A 16,245-nucleotide genomic window follows, 5' to 3' on the forward strand; every position below is an offset into this window, starting at 1 on the left:
TTTATAAGCTTACATAAATACCTCTATCTTTTAATATCTTTATTATAAATCATGCAAAAAAGCACATACAAGTTGATTTTTTTTATGTTTTGTATCTTTTTAAACTGTTTAAAAATACAAATTGCATGTATATAATAAAATTAATAAAAAAGATGGTTTAGTAAACAAGTAAACGAAATACTTTATCACACTGGCTATGTAAAAATATGAGCTTTTTTCTTTGTATTTTTGCCAGCCAAACTGAAAAATCTTCAAGTAGGCCTATGACAAGCCTCATATATCAGCTATACTGAAAACCTGTTTTTCCACAAACAGTTTAATAAATCAAAAAATCATTATTTGTAAAATTGTATATCTATACTTTTAAGCATACTAGACTTGTGTTAAATCTACGGAATAACGCCCATGTCGTTATAAAGATAAACACGCGCAATATGCGTCCGGTGTCTCATTGTGCGCGTGGCGGGGCGGGGACCGACAGAGCGCCTGAAGACACACGAGCGCGTGCGATGAGAGGAGGGGAGGATACTGGGACAAGCCAACAGTCAATATTTTTATAGCGAAAAAGAGGAGGTGAACCTTACAACATCAAACGTTTCATGCTCGAATTTGGTCCATCAGTAACTTTTCATTACCTGTACGCCAAACAAATAATCCATATAACAGAGAAAACGTTGTGAAGCTCACAGTCGTGTGGATTTTGACAGCCTGTGCCCCACTTTTGTTTTACAACTAAACCCAAGGAGACGAGACAAGGTAACGTATGAAGTCACTTCTGTTTAAAGTATTAAGTAACTAGCAGCAAGCTGTTGATTTAGTCTTTGTCACATACCTTTGTTTTCTAAGTGTTTACATCTGACGTGCATCAAGGCTTAATTTTCCAATGACATCATCATTTATCATTTCACAAAGCGAGTATAAGTAATGCAAACAAATACGTGCTTGCCTATGTAAAATATACAATATATTTTACATTTTTGATTACAGTTTACGCATAGCCAGGGATGTGAGCGCTGAATTCGTTAACTAACCAATTGTATAATATGCAAGTGTTAAAAAAATACATTGATGTTTTCGTTTCAGGGGGGTGTGTCTGAATTGCTCTTTGTGGTCGTGAAGTGCATTATAGTGTATTGACACCACATACATGACCATATAGCATCTATACGTATGTTATTATCTATGTTAGCAGTGTAATGAAATGGTGGCGTCCGTGTATAATAAGAGTATATTACCTTAATAATAACGAAAAACGTGAATTTGAGATGCGAAAAATTATGGCGCGTGCGTATAGTTCAGCTTCTGGGTGCGTAAAGAAAAGTGTTGGGAAATGAGATTTTAGTATGCGTGCTCAAGGAAGTCCACGGGTTGGGAGGGGTCCTGTGATGACCATCATGCACAACAGGTAGTTCCTAATCTTCACCAGCCTTCTGAAGGACACATTATGTATCTAAATCCAGTGCGTATGCATGCATGTTCCTGACTATCATAAACAATGACAGCCGTCCATTCATTTCAGTTTTCATGCTACCGTCATTATTATCTCGTACAAAACTACAGTCAGCTTTCATCACCTGACGGGAACGGTTGCCATAGCAATAATTTTGCAGCCTGGTAGAGGCGCGTCTGGCAGCGCGCCAATGAAAGCTTTGTTGTCATGGATGCAATTTACCCTCGTTGAGGTTGTGATGAACGGCTTAGGGGTCTCACTTCGGGTCTCGATGACCTATTACTCACAGTCAGATATTGTATAGGTCTGTCATGACGAAAAGGGATTTTTTCCACTGAAATACGGCAGGGAGGAATTTGGATAACTCACATACAGCAGCACCTACATTATTATACAACAGAAGTCTTATGCTTTAATTTCCGTCACCAACACCTCCGCATGTATTTCAGCATATTTTTGATGCCTGTATCTCTCTTGATAAATGAAATCAGATATTTTGTATATTATAACAATTCTTACAATTGTACCGTATGCATTCGGCAGATGCTATCATCCAGAGCAATTTACAATGCATTTAAGCCATACAGGATCAATTCAATGAACCTTGCATTGCTAACAATGCTCTACCATCTGAACTACATGATCACCACATATTTAACATATTATATATATTATAAAATGAAGGAAAAGAAAATTATGTATCCATATGCCATTTTCTTTTTCAAATATACTATAGTTGCACTACAGTGTATGCTTTAAATAAAATATCATAATATAATTAAAAAGACAAAAATAAAATGTTATCCAATCAAAAAGTAAGAAATGCAGTGCTCCACTGAACATATTTTTTACAGCAAAACACTCGTTTACGGGTTTTCTACATGGTGGTGTTTATATGGGCCAAAAAGTGTGCGAAAAAAGAGAGATAAATAGAGAGAGAGAGAGAGAGAGAGAGAGAGAGAGAGAGAGAGAGAGACTGTACAATTTTGGCAGAATGAGCCAATGTCGACACTTAACTGCTTCTCTTACACCTAGTCACGAGAGCTCTCAGACAGTGCCGGGAGCTGTTGATGATAATATTCGCTCTCATTCATACTGTAAAGGGAATCATCAATGAGGTCATGTTTTCTCAGCTTTACACATATGGTCTAGCATAAACTTCGTATGCTCGTCCTCTTGTCCTCCGGGGAGTACAGGAAATATCTGTTTCTGACAAAAGTCACAATTGACTTTACAGGTGAATTACACGGGTCAGCAAATGGCTAGGGAGACTTTTACATGGAAGGAGAAATTAATTGGCTGTGTCCAACAGCGAGTCTCTCCCGATATGTCTGTTGAGATCACAGAGACTGTTTTTGTTAATTAAAGACATGCAAGAGTTGTCTCCAGACATCCGTGAGTTCACAAAGTGATTTTGGCTTATCAGTCACTAAAAGGTATTGACCATTATCACTTCTTTATATTCTATGCACAACAGGGCAGCATATCAACATCTGTACTGGAACAACATACAGTACCTTTTAAAAATAACCCTACTCCCTATGTTTAAAAGGTCAAAAAATTGTCAGAACCAGTGGCGGCTCGTGACTGCTCCCCCGAGGGGCGCAAATTCAAAATATGTGTTTGTTGCGTCATGTGAACCATGTGCATCACGTGTCTTGTCAAAATAAGTGCCTGCTGCACACGCATCAAAATTATAATGATAAAATAAGATTTTTGATTTAAGAGATGCTCAAGTTCACAAAATACATGCAAGACACTCACTTAACAGTAAACTGTGATTACGCATGAGATTATGTGAGTATCTGGCAAACCCGAGCGTCTCTTTTATCATAAACCCTTTAGACGCATCTGCAGCAGGCACATTTTGACAAGACACGTGATGCACATAGGATCACTCGACGCGCAGAACACATATTTTGAAATTACGAACCACACACATGACGGGCTACATACATCTTGTGACGAACTTCGCATCATGCATCCCTCGAAAAAAAAAGAAGTCACCGGCCGCCACTGGTCAGAACCCTTTTAAAAGGTCCTAATAGATACCAGTTAGGTACACATATTTATACATTTATGTACCAAATATGCCAAAAAGGGCTTTGTAGGGGCCTTTTTTGACAGTGTAATCTCAATCAAAACATTAGATATATGTTGTCTTGAAGGTAAAAATATGAAATTTTAATTAACACCTGTGTCCAACAGTGAAACACATTATATCACTTAGTGCTCTCTGATTTTTCTGACTGGATACCCATGTTAATGCTTTGTTGTCATGTCTCTGAGGGACTGAAGTGCCATGGGAGCAGTAGATTGAAAATGGGAATCTGGCAGATTGTGTCTGCTGTTCATGCCCAGCATGCTATTTTATGGAATATGATTGAAAGACTGTTATAGCCTCTGAAAGTATTGATTAAGTGTGACTTGTGTTTGGATTAAGCAATATTTATACATTTTATATATTTTTGTTATTAGGAGCACCTTAGCCCCTGACAAAAAATTTTAGGAGCACCAGCAGAAAATTTAGTGCACACCTTAAATCAGCCTGCAATGCAATTATTCACATTTTCCCAATACTAAAGAGACTTAACCCTATGCAGTTGCTGTACATGTCATTATGCACAATTGACAATATTCTGAAACTTTCAGAATAGAAAGTAATGAACCAAAGAATCATACACTACCCTGTTGACTTATTCTAGGCATAAGATACATACATATACAATAAGTTATATCCAGACAGCATATTGTAATGAGATGGGACATACTTGTATCCGTTACACGTTTCTCGTCTTCTTTCCAGTTTTCCTTAACTGGGCAATGATGTAGACCTATTTTCTCATCCCTAATGTTTTTTTTTTGTTATATATAATATTAATGTTTTAAATATATAATTATAATTATAATTAATTACAATGTATTCATTTTTTTGTGATTTAGGCTACTCTTTTCTACATAAAATAATAATGTAAAGAACAATCTGGGAAATTCTAACTTGATATTTTTTATATTGAGTGTGTAAGACTATGACAAAGATGTAAAATTAAACTTAATTTATATTTGCTTAACGTTCTCCTGAGGTAAAGGCCAAGAAATCTCACAAATGGGATAGCTGTTTTCTCACACAGATTAAGAAAAATAATTAGAAGTCCGGAGATGGGATGATTATGGTTTGTTTACATCGCCAGTGATTTTATATGCGGGAACGTTCGCATGGGTATATCCCGTAAGATCCCGTAAAGACATGCAACTGTACTCGTACACTTGGTGCATTTATGCTTTCAGTCACTTTTCTTGCCTTGTTCACACAGGACATGTTACTGTAATGTTACGGCAATGTAAAGGTCCCCATTCCGGGAGCGAATTCCAGGACATGTTTGCGTTCACACAAAAGGCACTTTTATGGCAAATTTCTGGGATCAACACACCATAGCCCTTTTCACACCGAGATTGATTGTTGGATTTTCGGAATCGTTTGAATCTCTCGAGAAACAACGCACATGCATTTTAGTTTATGACAAGCTCATAAGGAGCGTGGATGTGCTGTTCTGATATGCTGGTGAATGGTATTAAATTCAGCACTGATAGTGGCGAGCTCCCTTGATCTCTGTTTAGTCCAGTTTGCCGACATTTCTTATTGTTAATATTGATCTGCATTTAAATCACTGCGTCAAAAATTTTTGTGTGAATGGGGTTTGTATAAAAGTGGTACATTATAAGAAATCTCAACGTCACAAACTGAGCACATATTTGAAAAGTCTACAATCAAAAGTCAATATTGTTCAAGAGTTCTCTATGAACTCAAACATTTCTTACTAAAATTATCCAAATCCAGATATTTTCATTCTACATTTTAAAGCTTTGTACCCATAAGTTTTTTTCTATTTTCATTTCTCATAAGCAATTTCTGGTGAAAAATCTGTTACTAAGTTGATACTTAAATAAAAAAGCAACAACTAAGAACTCCATCAAATCTCCTGAGCTATGAAAGAGCAATCTTTTTTTGGGGGGGGGGTCTATATTACCTGCCATTGGCCTGTCTCCATTGCTTAATCCATATAGTCTTGCTTCTCCTGCATTTATGTCCTCTCCATTAAGTTGTTATGTCTATTAGCAGCACAGCAGTGACTTTAAGATGGGCAACACGTTGATAAGCCTGAAGCCCCGTACCTAGATAAGAGAGGAATTCGGCAAGATAAACCATGTTAACATTATCTCAAACAAGCTTGTCGTAGCTAAAGCAATGTGGCTGTCCTGATAGGGGCTGAGTGTAATGGAAGAAAACCCATGAGGTTATCCAAACCGATGCTTTGTCCCAAGGCTGACTGGAATCAGAGCTATTACAGGAAGACATGATAAGATTTCCTAGATTTATCTAATATCATTTTGTGCATATCCTTAGGCACTGTAACCATAGAAGTTGTGTATTTCAACTGTACAGGCAGAAAAACAGCATGATATTTTAATTTGAACTAAAATATTGAAATTTACGTGGACGAGGCATAAAAGGTGTCGTTTATGGAAGTAAATCTGTGCCGTTGGGTTTTGAATTCTAATTCTTAGCACTGAATTTTTTTACATCAAATTTTTAACACTGAATTTTATTTTGCATCTAAATCAGACTTTGAATTTTAAAAGCCATCGAATTTCTAGCACAGTTTTTGTGCCTATGACATTTTTTTCAATGTTTTAAAAAAATTCAGTGTAAAAAAAATTCAATGTCTAAAAAAATTCAGTGAAAAAAAATTCTATGTGTTTTAAAAGATTCAGTGTAAAAACATTCAATGTTTCAAAAGATTTTGTGTAAAAAATTCAATGTCTCAAAAAATTCAGTGCAAAATAATTCAACGTCTCAAAAAATTCAGTGTAAAAATATTCAGAGTCAACATCCGGGGAAGCAAGGAGAAGCAATCGATCCCTGTATCAAATCATTCAACATCCAGCCAATCATTTACGCTCCATTGGTCACGTGACACCGAAACGGGAAGTGGGTGAAGTTCAGGCTGGTTCAGGCAAAGGGTTTATTTGCATTAACATACGAACACATTTTTCACATCAGGCAGATCGTATCATCAGTATATCAGGACACAGTCCGTTTACATTTATCAACATCAAAGTGACTACTGTATCTGGATGTGTGATCGATCCCGTGCGGGGAGACGCGCTGGATGAATAGCTGTCAATCACAAATGGCTACAACTGGCTTTAACCATATGATTTAGGGTTGTCGCGGTAACTGCACTCCCGTATTGTACAGTTCTACTGAGAAGCAAACAGCAGAGAATAACTAGCAACCCTAATAACCGTGATTCACCTTTTTAGCTTTATATTTTAAGCTTTAAAGGTTTTGTCTTTGTTTATTAATATTTGCAGCGTCCGCACCGCGTACTTTACCTGAACTCGACTTTCACCCACATGCTTTTTACCAGCAAAATTAATGTGAAACATGAGGATGACAATCCCGACTTCACTGTTTTAGTCTGCCTTAATAACGTGCTTTAGGCTCTGTCTGAACTTATACGTTTTTGTTCTGTAGCCTACTTTGTTCACTCACATATTTCTATATCAACAATAAACTGTTACCTTTGTTTCCTGATAAGTTTAATATGATTTAAATAAAAGAGCTAACAATTTCCTAAATTTCCTGTTCATGTCTCCCTCTAGTCTAGTGTGTAAGAAGTGAAGTAATGTAATTTACAAACACATTTAGGTATAAGAAACTTACTTTGCATAAAACCAACACTGAGCAAATGTATTTGGTCAATGTTATTATGGTTTGTACGTGTTTAACCTAAAACGTGTTAAATGAGATAGAAACAGCTGACTGACCAGCGCAACATTCACGTACTGACCCTATGTCGCCATGGAAACTCAAACATTAAAACGATCCATTAAATTCTGCTACTAAATATTAAATCTCTACATTAATAATAATGTAGAGATTGGAACATATTAAACATATTAAACATATGCCTGAATAACTTAAAAATACAAGCAGTGTTAAAATGCTTTTGTATATCGATTTATTTCAAGATACTTTCAAGCTTATATTGCTCCACAAATATGAATAGAATAGACAGGATTTAAATTGAATTTCTTTATCTAACTTTTGCGAGTTTGTCCTTGGTTTATATTGTTGTAGTTTTATATTGATTAAACAAATGATTGGTTTGCTTATTTTAAATAAATCTAAGGATCTTTAGATGTATTTATGTATTAAGGCAGGTAAAATATTTTCCATTTATTCCTTTTTGGTAAACCTTCTCCTTTATATAAGTGAGTCATTTTAGTAATTTATTGTTGTTCTGTTATAATAAAATAATAATAAACAAACACTAAGCATTCGTAGTAATGGAAAATTATGTCTTTCATTTATTTGTGTTAGAACGCATACCATCCATCGAATTTGTTTTATTAATAAACAAGCTGTTTAGCGAGTTTGTCATTGTACTATTTTATTGGTTTTAAGTTTTTCGTTCATAATAATAATAAAGAAACATTTTTAAAAACTATTTTAATTCAAGAAATGGAAATATTTAATAATCTGACTTTAAAAGCAAAAGTGATCTACAGATGAACGGCTTTGCCAAATGGCTATTTCCTATAAAATATGCGGTTTGTTTAGTTCAGAAGGTGAAAAAATCCTTACCTGTATTTAGGTAATCCATCCCTAATAATACAACACATCTATGTAAGAACGTAAGTCTCCGTGTTATTTTTACATTATGACGTAAAAGAACAATTTGGAAAATTAGATTAGAAGCGCGTGAATCCGCAATTACACTTGCTTTGAAGGCAGCTTATTTTTCCAGAGAAAGATATGGTAACATTTCTTCAGAAGAATTGCTGAAACCTATTAATTTACTGATGTTTTTATTAGTACTCCAGCTGTTTTATCGGCCTTTAAGATGGGACGCGGCAGTCAAGTTCATGCTGAAAGCGAGGTGAATTCCAAATGGCGTTTTAGCGCCCTTGAAGGGCACTTCAGGAAGGGGATGTCACACAGTCGATCCAAATAAAGAGAAACTGATGTGCGTTTTTCATTGCTCTATTCGCCAAGTCTATTTGAATTGACCACACCATGAGACAATTGTGCAACTTTCTCTAGAGTTTATACATCAAGTGTTCTGATCTTCGAAGGGAATATGACCTAAGCTATTGGAATACGCCCTTTATCTTTGCTTGAGCGGCAGTCCCGTAGGCTTTAACCAATCATTGAACAGATTTTTAACAACAAATCATAAAACATTTTACTGACCCTAAAGTGTTAAAAAGATTGCGGGAAAATGTTTTGGAATTTCTTTTCATTCAAACATTAAAAATCTCATACATATAATTAAGAAACTAAGAACACAGGGCTTTAAATGTGATGGCGCTTTAGGCAAATCATTAAACAAAATACACAGAAGAATTTTCGTTGTGTTTTATTTATCCATCTTGATGTGTGGCGCAAGAACGGATAACATTCCGATCACAAACGCAGCCGGGGACGGATCTCACTCAATCCAGCCATGGAATCTGCATTTACAGGTCAACGTCACACAAAACACCGCTAACTATCATTAATCTTCTCCCTGACAGCTGTCAAAAATAAAGGAGGTTGGAGCGCATTTTAAAACTCCTGCTCGTATTTTTAAGTTATTGCATATGTTTAATACGTTCCAACTATTAATGTAGAGATTTAATATTTAGTAGCAGAATTTAATGGATCGTTTTAATGTTTGAGTTTCCATGGCGACATAGGGTCAGTACGTGAATGTTGCGCTGGTCAGTCAGCTGTTTCTATCTCATTTAACACGTTTTAGGTTAAACACGTAAAAACCATAATAACATTGACCAAATACATTTGCTCAGTGTTGGTTTTATGCAAAGTAAGTTTCTTATACCTAAATGTGTTTGTAAATTACATTACTTCACTTCTTACACACTAGACTAGAGGGAGACATGAACAGGAAATTTAGGAAATTGTTAGCTCTTTTATTTAAATCATATTAAACTTATCAGGAAACAAAGGTAACAACAGTTTATTGTTGATATAGAAATATGTGAGTGAACAAAGTAGGCTACAGAACAAAAACGTATAAGTTCAGACAGAGCCTAAAGCACGTTATTAAGGCAGACTAAAACAGTGAAGTCGGGATTGTCATCCTCATGTTTCACATTAATTTTGCTGGTAAAAAGCATGTGGGTGAAAGTCGAGTTCAGGTAAAGTACGCGGTGCGGACGCTGCAAATATTAATAAACAAAGACAAAACCTTTAAAGCTTAAAATATAAAGCTAAAAAGGTGAATCACGGTTATTAGGGTTGCTAGTTATTCTCTGCTGTTTGCTTCTCAGTAGAACTGTACAATACGGGAGTGCAGTTACCGCGACAACCCTAAATCATATGGTTAAAGCCAGTTGTAGCCATTTGTGATTGACAGCTATTCATCCAGCGCGTCTCCCCGCACGGGATCGATCACACATCCAGATACAGTAGTCACTTTGATGTTGATAAATGTAAACGGACTGTGTCCTGATATACTGATGATACGATCTGCCAGATGTGAAAAATGTGTTCGTATGTTAATGCAAATAAACCCTTTGCCTGAACCAGCCTGAACTTCACCCACTTCCCGTTTCGGTGTCACGTGACCAATGGAGCGTAAATGATTGGCTGGATGTTGAATGATTTGATACAGGGATCGATTGCTTCTCCTTGCTTCCCCGGATGTTGACTCTGAATATTTTTACACTGAATTTTTTGAGACGTTGAATTATTTTGCACTGAATTTTTTGAGACATTGAATTTTTTACACAAAATCTTTTGAAACATTGAATGTTTTTACACTGAATCTTTTAAAACACATAGAATTTTTTTTCACTGAATTTTTTTAGACATTGAATTTTTTTTACACTGAATTTTTTTAAAACATTGAAAAAAATGTCATAGGCACAAAAACTGTGCTAGAAATTCGATGGCTTTTAAAATTCAAAGTCTGATTTAGATGCAAAATAAAATTCAGTGTTAAAAATTTGATGTAAAAAAATTCAGTGCTAAGAATTAGAATTCAAAACCCAACGGCACAGATTTACTTCCATAGTCGTTTCTAAGAGCGATCGTGTACCTTTTATGGGTAGACCATGACACTATATAGGGATGTGGGTGCCCTATTTAACAATTTGTTGGTGATGACACATTTAGCTTTAAAGGGGTGAAAACCAGTGGGTCTGAATCTGACATTTGTTTTGATTTTTGTTCAAAAAATAAGTTTCGACATTTTTGTTCCCCATGAAGCCTTCAATATATTGATGAATAGGTACATTAATATTTATGTCAGAAACTTAATGCACTTTTGGGATCTGCTTTCAAGTGGTCTAAATTTAGGACTTCTCCAAGTAAAGTGCATTTCAGTTCAACATTTTGATATGCAATATCTGTATACTTTGTGAACATCAATCCCTTCTGCAGTTCGACTGAGGTGTAGCTTGTTTTGTAGAGAAACTTTTTTTAGTATGTGTGCTCCCTGGGATCAAACATGTGACCCTTTGTGCTGCTAATGCAGTTGAGCTACGGGCTTAAACACTGTCATGATTGGTAAATAAAAAAAGGCAAATCTTAAAGTAGTGCTTCTATGGCACAAATCATTTCTTGAAACATTATGAGATGAAGGATAAATGTCCTGCCTTTGGTCACAGGCACTTCTAGCCAATGGCATCAATCCCTTAAAGCTGTTCAAAGGATTGTGGACGCGCAGGACTGGTTGCCATCTTTTTCGTCTTTTTTAACAAATGTTCGAACAGACCAAAACTGTCACAACCTGAAGCAACATGGAAAAAATCCAAGAGATTTTTGACAGCGAGACAGCAGATTTTGAAGCCTTGGAAGGGCTTTATGGATGAATGATTTAATATAGCAGGCAATGTGACAGATGTTGAACAGGTGGTTAAAGAATGAGGCATGCCACTATTTGCTACCTGCACCAGCTGGTGTAAAATGAAAAGAGCTCAAAAACAAATGTCATTTGATAAACATAATATAATTGCCTTTGTATACTCACAGTGAGCTTATCCTCTTAAACAAGCACCGCAAAAGGTCATAGGATCAAACCCTAGGAACAAACACGCTCATAAAAAATGCATACTTCACAATGCACTGTAAATCGCTTTTGATAAAAAACGTCAGCCAAATGCATAAATGCAGTGCTATTACTTTGTTTAAAAACAAATGGTGGGGACAAAGACCCCCCGCCCCCCATACTTAAAAATAATGCGATTATTGTGCTTTTATGGGCGTGCATCTAGCGCATTTACAGTACAAATTTGTTGTGCCTTCACCTATGCTTTTATTTGCATGAATGCTAATTGGATGATTACTTTGACCAAGTTGGATGATTCCCTGTGTCATTTCACATTATTTATTATGACTCAACTTGTATACTTAAATGTTTCTCTGTATGAATTCAATATTTGTCTTGATGGCTACATCTGGTGGAAAATTTGCCCACTTAGAAATCCCCTTAGTGATAAAAAATGCTGATGTGTCAAACTGTTTACTGAATTTTGCCAAGTACAACTGTGATATCTTGGATACAAATGCGATTGTGAGATCTTAGTAGTTTTATGTAGTTGGTAGGCATGTAACCCACTAACATCAATTTTCACTCTATTTACTATCTCTTGCTTTCTCCCCATTGCAGTTGCCATGGAAACTGTTCTGGTCTGCCTTTTTTCCCTTCTAGTCTATGTGACGGGTAAGTGCCCCCTAACATTGGTCTCCATGCTACTTGTGTCCACTGGGATGGAAAAGAACTGGAAAAAGTCATAACATGAAACATTACTTCCGTCCATGAGTTCCTTACTGGGAATTTGATCAGTGACCTCCTCTGATCTGAGATCATGTATTTCTGTGTCTTTGTGTTCTCTACGGCTCTTTAACTCTCTGTCTTTGTACTGTATGCATGCTTGTACATGTCAGTGGCTGTGCATTGTTGTCTTGTTTTTGCCAAACAAAATTCATTTGTGAAATAAGAGCATCCATTTAAATGCATTCCCATCCATCTCAGTCCTCAGAGAGGCTCCGCCCCACATTCAATTAGGCCACATGAACTGGCAGGACATGTGCACTAGATTCATGCTCTCTACACTAAAAAAAAACTCTGTCAACAAACAAACCAGTCAGCTCACTGACTGTTAGATTTACATTTTGTTATTTTTTTCACATTGCAACCACAGAATCTATTAAAAAAATCAATATTTAAAGCTTTATAAACTGTAATAATAGCTACAGTTTAACAATAAACCAACATTAACGTTTGTATTAGCATTAACATAACAAAAATTAATAAATGCTTCAAAACTGTATCGTTCATTGATAATTTATGTTATTTAAATAATGTTTATGCATGTTAGCAACCTTATGGTCAATAATGCTTTCAAAATAAGGGCAGATTATGTCCATCCTAAAAATATTTAAAACGTCCAAATAACTTACTGTACAATAAAACCTATACAATTCCTCCTCTCCTTAAAAAGGAATTAAGGCCAAAATGTTCATGAGCTTAGCTTTACAACCAAACTTATATAAAAGTCTCCCCGTAGTCGATAATTTAACAATTAAAACTCATTTTTAAGCCTCAAATATATGTAAAAGTTTTCCTGTGAGAGTATTTCTACATGCTTTAATGTATACGCAGATCTATTAATATGCAAATTAGTCTCCATGTCTACTGAATAGCACAGCTCAGACCATAGATATGAATATGCAAATTAGTCTCCGCATCCACCCTTTCGTAAGCGTAAATAGATGCTAATTTCGGTCGTTTCAGACACAAAACTACCAAGTCTGGTTTCACATTGCATATGTGAACAGCACGTTTGCAGCACTAATTGTTTTTAGCTCTGATGTTAACAGGTTAGACTATTACACACTGCACGTGAGTTCTGAACATGTGATTTTAATTAGATGATGTAATTGGTTACGTGTGTGCAACAATTATAGATCAAATACTCAGCAATGGTGTTGTTGAATGATGAATTTGCACATGGTTTGTTTTAAAGCATATTAAAAACACCACATAAACATTTGATTTTTAGCACAGTGGGACTTTAAATGACTCACCACTTGATTTTCTACTATTACAGTCTTCATACGGTATAAACAAATGAGTACAATGCTATGCTTTGGAAGTTTCTCGCAGCCATTGATTTCTTGGGATTTGATTGTAGAAACAAATGATATTGATCCTGTCAAAACAACTCCGCTATTGTGACTGAATCATACTTTTTGCCCATTTTCTGTTACTTAGTCCTCTGTCATGGATCTGTCTAAAACAGAAAATAACCATCAAGCTACATAATGTAATGTTGCATTAATGTACAGCACTTTAATTTCACTTACTATAACTGATGCTACCACACTAATTATGTCTTTCTCGTTCTACATTTGTTGTTTCAGCTTTGTCTGACATCGATGCCAAAGGTAAGTGTGGACAGTTTTTAAGTAAAAATCCAGCTAAAGTCATGTTTTTAGTGTTTTACTGTTTTCTTTATTTAAAAAAATGTAAAGGACATTCTGCAAAAATACAGCCGTGCTGTCTTTAATATTGACTAAGGCTATGTTAAAGATTAAAATCAATGTGAAATCAATGATTGAAATCAAACTTTGAGATGCTCTTTATCTCATAATTATCCACAGTTTTGTTTTTGATTTTATGAAACACTTGACAAGAGCCTTTTTAATGCTAATCAAAATATTACTTTTAACATTGTTGTTTCCCTTTTGTCACCATCAGATGGAAAAAATAAGATGTTGGACGTGTTCACATATGGTAAATATCACTGCTTGCAATATTTTCTCACTCATAAACAGGATTATGTTATTTTATATGGAGCATATATCTCAAATGGCAGGCAGTCGAAGGCAGTGTAATATAACTGCTAATAACTGTAAGCTTAGTTAACACCCCTCCTTCGGACACACATTGGACGGTTAGATACTGTACCTGAACCTAACTGTTCCCTGATGGGATATTTAGGAGATATTTAAGTTGAGCTGGTGCTTATACTTAGCACCTTTACAGTATCAAGCACCAACATGAATGGGCAGTTTCCCAGACAAAAGTTTAGATTAATCTAGGACTTGGCCTTTACAAACATACCTTACCAAAAACAACAACGGTGTGCGTCTTGAGACAAAACAATGTCACTGATATATGTTTAGATACTTAAAAAACATCTTGCACTGATGTAAGTCAGCACAAACATGTATTTTAGTCTGGGACTAGGATAAGGAAACTGCCCCTATGTTATTTGTACGACCCTAAAAAGTAGATTGAATTTATCGTGCTTTGAAAGGAGAAAGAAATATCTAAATTCTTTAAAGAAACACGGTATGTAAAAATCATATTATAAAACGGCTCGTTCTGGTTCTTCATTCTGATTGGTTGAAGCGCGTTCTAAGCCGTGATAAAATACACCGGTAACCTCACGGTTCAGACCACATTGCATAAGTATCACTGCGCCACTGTTGCTGCGTACTGATTTATGAAAATAAACAACAGTGTCTTTAATCATATTTTTAATTTGTCTACAATTGCACAATTATTGGCGATATCCAGATCAATGTCAATAAATATTGTTGAGTCATCTTGTCGATAAAGAGAAAACGTTTTCTGAGGAGTTTATAACTCAAGTTCCTACGTCCGCTATTATCCACTGGGTGGCGATCTTACCCAACTTAAACACTGACGCATTCACTCAACACTGAAAACTGCGCTCTGTTTCAGTCACACTTGATTCTGAGGAACTACTTTGTTTGGCGGAAGAGTAATATTTGTACTAATATAATTACAACTTATTTGTGTTTTATTTTATAAAATCCTGCTTACGTTATGCATATGAAGTAACCGTTTTATAAACGCAATAAACCCCTCGAAGCAGTGGGGTTACAGTGCATTTTATAACAGCTAAGGGGGTTTTAGGCACTCCGCTTCGCGTCATGCCTAACAACGCCCCTTAGCTGTTATAAAATGCACTGGTAACCCACTGCTTCGAGGGGTTTATTGCTTTATTGAATCAATGCTTTATAAGGCACTGTTCAAATCTGTATTGAGTTTTTTTTATTACTCAAAATGTATAACCCTTTATTTCCAAACAGACTATGAGACTTTAAGGATTGGAGGTTTGGCATTTGCAGTGGTCCTGTTTGCCCTGGGAGTGCTTCTTATTCTCAGTAAGAAACGTGATTTTACTTTACTTACTGATTCTTAATTTCTTCATTCATTACTTATAGATGTATTCACACACACTTTGAATGTGAATAATCCATTCAATAATGTAAACGAATATGCCAGCTTTTGTGCAAATAAATGTCATGCAAAAGTGAAGCAGGACACCAGTCATATCGTCTCATAGATCATCTTCATTTAAAAGCTGAATGCCGTATGAATTGCTACACAACAAAGGAGAATCAGAGCACAATGCCTCAGACTGAACTCCCTCGCATGAGTTATCAATTACACAGCAGTATTTTTATTCAGAGCTAAGCACTAGCTTATAGGAGATACAATTTCAGTCATGAAGATCCACACATGAGTACATCAAACTCGGTGACAACTAGCGGTTGGTACTGAGCATAGTTGTCAAGCCCCCCATTGGCTAAAAAGATTTTAAGAAAATAAATTATATTCCAGAACAAATTTACATATTAGGGTTCTTATTTTAAAACGTTACTTTTAAAACAATGTTAATCTGGCAGTCCAATGTAAAGATACAATATTGATTTGTGTGATCCTTGAATCAGTTATTGTCTT

The 16,245-nt window shown here is 35.7% G+C and overlaps 1 protein-coding gene across 2 annotated transcripts in view; it reads left to right on the forward strand.

Annotated features, from left to right (window-relative positions):
• The first annotated feature begins 449 nt into the window (after positions 1-449).
• Positions 450-16,245, forward strand: part of fxyd6 (FXYD domain containing ion transport regulator 6) — a 20,001-nt gene continuing 4,205 nt past the window's right edge. The window contains exons 1-5 of one of the 2 annotated variants that reach the window (XM_065281564.2): positions 450-749; positions 12,131-12,186; positions 13,890-13,913; positions 14,227-14,262; positions 15,591-15,665. In XM_065281564.2, the coding sequence (XP_065137636.1) occupies positions 12,138-12,186; positions 13,890-13,913; positions 14,227-14,262; positions 15,591-15,665 (184 nt within the window). In that variant the 5' untranslated portion in view covers positions 450-749; positions 12,131-12,137. Of the gene's footprint in view, positions 757-12,130; positions 12,187-13,889; positions 13,914-14,226; positions 14,263-15,590; positions 15,666-16,245 lie in introns of both variants that reach the window. The other variant, XM_065281563.2, reaches the window with a different exon arrangement.

This window comes from Paramisgurnus dabryanus, chromosome 8, assembly GCF_030506205.2.
Source record: "Paramisgurnus dabryanus chromosome 8, PD_genome_1.1, whole genome shotgun sequence".
Lineage (NCBI taxonomy): Eukaryota > Metazoa > Chordata > Actinopteri > Cypriniformes > Cobitidae > Paramisgurnus > Paramisgurnus dabryanus.